The sequence below is a fragment of the Arachis ipaensis genome, chromosome B08 (genome assembly GCF_000816755.2).
Source record: "Arachis ipaensis cultivar K30076 chromosome B08, Araip1.1, whole genome shotgun sequence".
Lineage (NCBI taxonomy): Eukaryota > Viridiplantae > Streptophyta > Magnoliopsida > Fabales > Fabaceae > Arachis > Arachis ipaensis.
Window position 1 is genome coordinate 6,204,065 of NC_029792.2, and position 8,988 is coordinate 6,213,052.

The window sequence follows — 8,988 nt, forward strand, 5'->3', positions numbered from 1 at the left end:
TATATTTCTATTTAATTTTTTGTTTTATTGAAATTAATAAATAAATTTTCTTCTTAATAAAAGAGATTCATTCTATATAATGAAAATTTATTTGAGATTTCTTTCTTCTTTTCCTCAAAGATTAGCCAGTGTTATTATTTGGTAAAGAATATTCACTAAGACTGAAGATCTAAAATATTTGTAGACTTTATTATTATTTTTTAGGATTATGTTATATACTAAAATTAGTCATTAAGGCTAGTCATTAATATAAAATACATATTAGAATATAAATATATATTAAAAATAAATTNAGCATAATCGTTTTTAATAATACCTTAATTGATATATTTATATATAATAGCCACTTTCTCTTACCCAAGTAAGCAAACACATATTTTCTTTGTTTTTCTCTTGATTCGAGAAACATATCTTCGTCATGCTTTACGTGTGTTCCTAATAATCTGAATCAAGAATGGCGGAAATCGAAGTTCCTGAGTTGTTGCTGTGTCCCATCTCGCTTGAGATAATGAAGGACCCGGTGACAACCGTAACAGGGATAACATACGACAGAGAAAGCATAGAAGAATGGCTGCAGCAGAAATCTAATAAGAAGGATTGTATGTGTCCTGTTACAAAGCAACCATTGCCGACGGACTCTCATTTCTTGACTCCAAACCACACCCTCCGGAGGTTCATCCAAGCCTGGTGTTCAGCCAACGAATCCAACGGCGTCGATCGGATTCCCACCCCCAGGTCCCCTCTCGACAACTCCCAACTTCACAAACTCCTCACAGATCTTGATGCTCCTCGCACCTTTCAAACCTCATTGAACAAGATGCATGATCTAGCCACTCAGAGCCAGAGGAACCGCAACTTCATGGCTCAACAACGAGTACCCAAGGCCATGGTACAATTCATCACAACCACTTTCAAACAAGGTACTATGAAACCATTTATTCCAATATCGAAAATGTTTATAACCAAAGAAAATCAACCAAAAACAGCCATAACCTGTTCCCCTGTACTGGTGTTGTCAACCCAATCATATCCTAGGGCCTGAACTAATAACACCTCGGAATGAATGTATTATAAGTTTTTTGATGGAAATGGTTGACCGAGGTGGTTTAGTATCGGTGTCGGATTTGCTTCCTTGGGAAGAGGATAAAGCATCTGTTGTGCAATACCTTGGTGAGGCACTGTTTGCGCTACGTAAGTTGGGTTTGCTTATATTGTTTAATTGTTCTCAATAAGGTTGTGTTTCTTTTGTAGGCTGAAAATCCGACCAAGTCTCCTGCAGATGGTTGTAAAATGTTAGTACTTAGCTTCATTTTTTCAAATGTAGTAAAAAATAACACATCGGCGCTGCTGCCTGGGTCTAGCAGCACTTTCCGAACTATTAAGTCGCCCAATTGGATAGAGATGACAACGGGGTCATCCAAGTTGGTGTCCTGGCAACTAAAGTCGTTCTGGCAGAAGGTCATCTCTGGCACGTCTGGCATTGGCTGAGGATTGCTCGTGGTAGCTCCAAGTGCTAACATGGCCCTGTATGTACGTTTTCTAGCCGAACTTGTTTGTCCTCCTCCGGCATAACCGCCTGAGATGCAATTGATTATGCCTCTAGGTTGAGCAGGAGCCTTTTCTTTGTCCTTCGATGATGATGATGATGGTGGTGCAGGTGATGGATCTGAAGTCGGAATAGCTCTCTTCTGCATATGACCCGAGATGAATTTATCAAGGTGTCCCTGTCTTGCTAAGCGTTCTAACAGGTCTTTGGCGATCACACAATCGTCGGTTGTGTGACCATACTTCTGGTGGAATGTGCAGTACTTGCTTTTGTCGATGTTCTTCGGTTCAGGGTAACTGCCAGCTTTACGGGGGGGTTTAATCAATTTGGAGTTCAGAATCTCTTTAATAATATCGTCCCTCTTCGTATTAAAATATCAGCAGCATCTTTTTACCAGTTTTATTTGAGTTCATTCTGATATTGTAATGTCTGAATAATTAGGCAAAACCAGCGGCGTTGAAGAAGCTCTGAGAATTCTTCGCTTACTATGGAGGAGCACTTCATCATCATCATCATCGTCATCCTCGCCAACTGGCGGCGGCGGCGGCACAAACATGAAGCCCCTGGTAGGTGAAACCTTGGACTTCATCAAATCGTTGACTTGGATTCTTCAACTCCCAATAATCGACAATGACCTTAACATGGTTAACGAAGCAATGCAAATTCTAAAGCTGACCATCGAAATCACCGATTCAACGCTCTTGGGAAGCTTAAACCACGAGTTCTTCAAACAAATCGTGAGCACCATGACGAGACTAAGCAAATCATCATCATCAATTCACCAAAATGCCCTCAAATCCGCGTTACACGTGCTCATAGAAACATGCCCCTTAGGAAGAAACAGAACGAAGATCGTGGAATCCGGTGCAGTTGGCGAACTCATCGAACTGTCCATCGATAAACCAACGGAGAAGAACCTAACGGAGCTTATATTCAAGCTGTTGGGTCAACTGTGCTCGTGTGCAGAAGGGAGAGAAGAGTTTTTGAAGCACCCGGCCGGAATCGCTGTTGTTTCGAAGAGGACGCTGAGGGTATCGGCAGCGACTGATGATCGAGCCCTTCATGTGTTATGGCTGATTTCAAAGTTTTCAGCTACGAATGAGGTGGTTCGAGAGATGCTGAGGGTTGGTGCTGTGTCAAAGCTATGCATGGTGATGCAAGCAGATTGTGCTTCTTATTTGAAACAAAAGGCAACAGATATTCTTAGGTTTCATGCAAAGGCTTGGAATAATTCTCCTTGTATTCAAGTCTATTTGTTAACTAGACACCCAAGATGATCATCTTCAATTAATCATTGCTAGAATGCTAAAACCCTTTTTTATAATTTAGTATCTTCTAGATTATAATTAATTAGTAGTATTAAGGGCGAACATATTTTATGATTTGTAACTATCAATTAGTCATCGTTAATGTTTTTAATAGTCTAAAATTATATCTAATAATATAGAATTACACATTTTTTCATGTTAAAAGTTTTAAGTATCTTGTTGCATCATACAGGATAATGGAGAGATTGAACAGGATGTAAATCATAAGATCCAAGCAGGTTGGTCAAAATGGCGGAGTGCATCTGGTTTTATATGCGACAAAAAAGTGCCTTTAAAACTTAAAGGTAAATTCTATCGCACCGCTATAAGACCGGCTATGCTGTATGGTACGGAGTGTTGGGCGGCTAAAGGGGAGCACGAATATAAGCTGAGTGTGGCAGAGATGAAGATGTTGAGATGGATGAGTGGTCATACGCGATTGGATAAAATAAGGAATGAAGATATAAGGGAGAGAGTTGGAGTAGCACCCATTGTGAAAAAGATGGTTGAATCGCGTCTCAGGTGGTTTGCACATGTGAGAAGAAGACCGATAGAACATCCAGTCAGGAGGGTGGATGAGATGGAAGATGGATAAATGGCGAAAGGTAGAGGAAGACCTAAGAAAATCATCCATGAGGTGGTCAAACGAGATCTACATGTAAACGATCTCTCTGTAGACATGATACATGACAGAGCACAATAGCATCGTTTGATTCATGTAGCCGACACCACTTAATGGGACAAGGCTTTGTTATTGTTTATACTAGTTCATGATATTTTTCATAAATTTTTTTATTTTACTGATTCGATTACTGATTTAGATTTCAAATCTTATTGGGAAGTGAGTTTTTTTCTTTTTAAAATCAATTAATTTAATTTTAAANTTAATGTATCTTTTAATATATTAGTTCTATTCAATCTCCTATTACATATGTCACATAATAACATATTAACATGTCATGCATTTTCTTGATTTTGTTATAAAATTGGAAATTCAGTATTTATATTAATCATGGTTTTTTCACAACAATCCAGTAACGGAGCCGCTCTTTTATTCTTGTGGGAAAATTTGCTTCGTGATGAAGATGCCAAGTAAATTAATTAAAAACATTTGAAGACTTGGACGTTTCTACTTGGGAAGTGAATATACATACAGAATTTAAGAGTAACTTATTAATTGTGGTGTAAGAAAAAGTGTGGTTGCTTGGAAGATTGAAGATTCATCTGAGAGTTAAACACCTTTAACCCGACTCAATCGTTGCCTCAACAAATTTGAATTGAATGCCATTTTTATCCACAACAGAAGTTTCAGGCTCAAATTAAAGCCAAATGATTATTGTGAATTTCATCAAATTGAATGTTTCTTTAGTCGACTTGTGTGAAAAAGTTAAGTCCTGTCTGTGTCATATGTGGTGCGTTATTGTAGTTTGTTTGAAAATTGAATTGTTGCAGCAGAAATTATAACTATTAGCTGCTACTCTACCCTCTAGCGGCGATTATTGATTTAGTCGATGCCCAACATACGCAACCATTGTTTTCTACACATCAAATATTGATATTATATCTCGAAGCTTAATTGAGACTTTTCTTGTTCAAATATAGTGTATTATTATTTGAATTATCTGGAAACAAAGCAAGTTCTTCTTGGGCTGCTAATTATTATTATTATTATTATTATTATTATTATTATTATTATTATTTCTCAATCTTATACGGGTGTTATTTGATCTTTGACCATCAGTATCGTAGTCAAAATAAACTTTAATTTGAGTTAGTAGTTGTCTTGAAGCTCACACTTTTGACGCCTTTGGATAATGACTACTCAGTACTCGCATGATTATTTCTCATAAACATTCCTAGTCAAGCTTAAAACAGTCCTATGTTGAGTGTTTTTTACTCCGTAGTAGGTAAGGGTGTTAAAAAAATTTTAACCAAACTATTTCGTATTAAAACCATTTTATATAAATTATAACTTTAATCTTTTGTTTTTTTCTTTTTGGTTTGGGAGATAGAAGGTATCTGATAATCCGTTCGAACCAAATTAAACCAATTGAATTGGTTATGGAATCAACAGATAATAACGTAACGATTTTGAGGGTACGAAATCCAAATTAATTTATGGACTATATATTAATTAAATAAAAAAATTAAAATATATATATGCCTTTTAATGATTTTGAGTTTTTCTCTATTACATTTTTTTATTTAGCTTTTAATGTATTTGGTGTTTAAGATATTTGGATTTTAATGTGTTTAGTTTTTAATATATTTGGTGTTTAATATATTTGGATTATTTCTATTGATTTTACATGTTTATTGTACTTACAGAATTTTTAAGATAAAAATTTCGTTTTTTTATTATCAATTTCTGTTTTATCGAGTACCCAATTACTCGAATCGAACCAATTCATTGTTAATCAATTTGGTTTATTTTAAGTACATACAAAAAAAAAACATAAATTCAAACCAAATCAAACCAATTATAATTCAATTGGTTCGATTCTAATTTCATTATAAACCCTAACCAATTCGACTAGTGCTCATGCCTATTCTAACTATTGAATGGGTCCCTCGTAGGCACCAACTATTAGGGAATTCGGATTAGATGGGCCTATAGAACCCACCAAACCCCCCATAGCAACCATAGTCTGGGCTTTATTCAACATTCAACTTTTAGATCAATAATAGGGGTTATTGGCATTGTCCTACAATAGATGATTGTCAATACTTTGGTAAAACCCATTTATGAAACAATGTCTCAAAAAAAAAAGAAGAAAGAAATAAGCGATATTTAATTATTTATACGAAGAAAAATAAATTACGGAGGAAAGAAAGTGTATAAAAAGGTAGGGAGGAAAGAAGTTGAGTATAATAGTATATTGTTATTTTACATAGATATGCGAACAGAAAATGGAAAGGAAAATAATAAAAGATGGATTCATTTCCTCGTGTTTTTGGATAAAAAGGTTATAGAAAAAGAAGAGATAATAATTTAATATAATTTATCTGCCCTTATTCTGTAAGAAAACACTTTTGCTATCTATAATTTTACATTTATATAAAAAAATTAATGGAAACAAGAAATCATAATTTCTTAAGTTTATCCATTAAAATAGTATATATGTAGGAACATGAAAAATCACGAAGTCGTTAATTTGTAGTTCATACTGCATAGAAGTATGAGAACAATGTTGTGCAAAAAATTGATAATTATAAATCTTTTTTCCCTTGATATAACAAGATAGAATAGTTTCATCAGTCCTATAGTCAAGAAAAATGAAAGTTATGAACTAAAATAGAGATTAATTAGATGGTCATGGATACGATGATAACAAAGGTAGAGGAATACATGTTGAATTCTTCCAAATCAGAGAATGCAACTTGAGAATCTCTTTAGCTCTCTCTTTGGTCTTCAAAGCGCTATCAACTTGAAGCACCAAACACAGCTTGTTAACGGCTCCTACCTGCATCATCTCTTGAACTACTCTCCCGCTTCCACAGAACCTACAAACCGACGCTAATATCCTAACTCCTCTGTCACTCGCGGCGCGTGAAACTCTCAATATTTTCTTCGAAACCACGGCGATTCCCGCGCCGTGCTTCACCAACTCCGCGCGCCCTTCCGCGCAACCGCAAAGCTGATCCAACGCCATTAACGCCAGCTCACACGTTCTTCTTTCCGTCGAATCAAGAAGCACTTCCACGAGCACGGACACCGCGCCGGCTTCCACCGCTTTGATTCTGTTTCTTCCCCATGGACAGAGCTCAACCACCAGCTTCAATGCCGCCTTATGAGCCTGCTGCGATATACGATCGCGTATCACTCTCGTGATTTCAAACAGCATTTCGGTTTTCGCGCTGATTAACTGGATCGGATTTGAAACCGCAAATGCCGATTTCAAAAGAAGTGTTGCGTACGCTCTTGATTGGCAGCTCCCACGCTTCAACGCTTGCAGCAACGATTCAAGAAACTGAAGGCACTCGTTGTTGATTAGCTTCTTGATCTGATTTTCCGAGAGATCAAGATGAAACAAGATCTCAATCGCAGCTTCAGTTAGATCTCGTTCTTCTTCTTCGGCGCGATTGTTGTTCTTCATCATGATTGTAGCTAAGAACTCTATTGCACCTGAAGACTCGAAACAGCTCTTGTTCCTTTCAAAGAACGCCATGGATCTGAGTGTTGCGAGGCAATTCTCCTTAGTCTCCGGGAATCGCTTCGCTTCGGAGATCAGTTTGGCGATGTGAGACGATGCGTCCATGGACGGTTTTGGAGTAGGGATACGCTCGACTCCGAGAGAGGCGTTTACGGTGCACCATGATTGGATGAGCCTTCGTAGGGTGTGGTTTGGAGTAAGAATAAGATCAAGATCTGTGTGTTGTATTAGGGACTGTTTGGTAACCGGGCATGATTCGTTTTTGCATGAGAATAACCATTTCTCTATGTTCTCTCTGTCGTAAGTGATACCGCTGCAAACGGTTACAGGGTCTCTCATGAGTTGAAGGGATATTGGGCAGAGAAAATGTGCAGGAACCTCAATTTCATTATCCATGGAGATTGACACAACTATCCAAATTTGATGATGTAGCTGTAGTGTATTAGAGACACATTATCTTTATACAAAGTTGGTGCAAACGATAAAGTCAATACACGGAAATTCAGAGGGGCGATTTAATTCATAATAATAAATTAAGGGTTTCGGAAGCAGTAATTAATAATAAATAAATTAAATTAAATTAGAGTGTAGATTAGTGGTAAGGTACTTATTTATTTAAGGAGCTAACGTCGGTGTTGATGATGATAGATGCAAATTGGATAATTGCAGATGGGCAAGGTTTTGACTTGCAATATTATGAACAAATAAAAGTACTAATATGTCTGATGTCTGCGAGGACCTTAATGCTTTCATGGCTGGTACCGACAACTTGTAACGGAGGCTCATGCATTGTGTTGTGATTTATTGGATGCTTCTCACGCCTTTCTTGGCTGCTTCCATTAATGCCTTCTTTCATTCTTTACTCACGGCGAGTTTAATATTAATCATTGTTACGGCTCTAAAGTTTGGTGATTAATTTTAGGTGAAACTAACGGCTCTCAGGTATCAACTTCACGTGAAGTCAACTTTATCTGAATTTTTATCTATTTTTAAAATTATTCATATATTTTAATATTTTTTATATAAGAACAAATTAAATATTAAAAATATTATTTACATATTAAAATTAATTATTATATATTTATATTTTATATTAGTAACTAAATTTAGTGGTCGATTTAATGTACATGGTTGATTAAATAAATATGAAATTTGGAACAGTGTGAACCAAATTATAAAGATACAAGTATACAACTATGTTTTGTTCCCATTGTCTCACTGCAGGCAACACAACATTAATGCTTAGCTAGGGACTAGGGTAGTTGTTTGTTATTGTTAATTTGGCCACGACCGTTACCGTTACGTTATTCACGTCCTTTATTTCTTAAACTATTGTTTCTGCTTTTTACAACAAAGTTTAATTGAGGCAAAACACTCTAATAAAAACACTCTAATAAGTCAAAGAGAACAAAATTTTATATAAATCAGTCAAATAAAAAATTAATTTATAAATCTACTAATGCACATTACTATATAGTTTGAATCAGTATGTTTCGAACTAGAATTACATGTAATTTGAATCAATGTAATTCAAATTACTCATACACGCATACACACTATAATTCGAATCAACCTGATTCGAATTACATCCACAGTAATTCAAATCAGGTGATTCGAATTACACTCACATGCTGCACATAGTAATTTAAATTGGCCAGATTCGAATTACTCATGATTTAATTCTGTCCATTCTTTTATTAAAAAATTAATAATTGATTAAAAAAATTAATAATTTAAAAATTAAAAAAATATATATTTTATTTCATGTATTAAAAAAAAAGCTAACAAAATATTTAATTACGAGACTTCTTTAAAAAAAATGGCTTAAAAGATTTAAAAATTAAAATAACAGTATTTACTAACATTTTAAAGCTTTTTTTTAAAAAATTATTTTGCATAGAATAAATGGCATTTTAAGCAATTTTCTATGCAAAATAATTTTAAAAAAATGGCTTAAAAAATGTTAGGAGTACTATAAAAA

General features: G+C 35.3%; 2 protein-coding genes across 2 annotated transcripts; one reads left to right on the plus strand and one right to left on the minus strand.

Annotated features, from left to right (window-relative positions):
* Window positions 354-2,839, plus strand: LOC107612349 (E3 ubiquitin-protein ligase PUB23-like). Its single transcript, XM_016314099.2, has 2 exons — window positions 354-920; window positions 1,988-2,839. Exons 1-2 carry the CDS (start codon window positions 455-457, stop codon window positions 2,821-2,823), a joined length of 1,302 nt encoding a protein of 433 aa, XP_016169585.1. The 5' UTR covers window positions 354-454; the 3' UTR covers window positions 2,824-2,839.
* LOC107614503 (E3 ubiquitin-protein ligase PUB23-like) lies at window positions 6,008-7,770 on the minus strand. Its single transcript, XM_016316696.2, has one exon. The coding sequence runs from the start codon at window positions 7,401-7,403 to the stop codon at window positions 6,168-6,170; it is 1,236 nt and encodes a 411-aa protein (XP_016172182.1). The 5' UTR covers window positions 7,404-7,770; the 3' UTR covers window positions 6,008-6,167.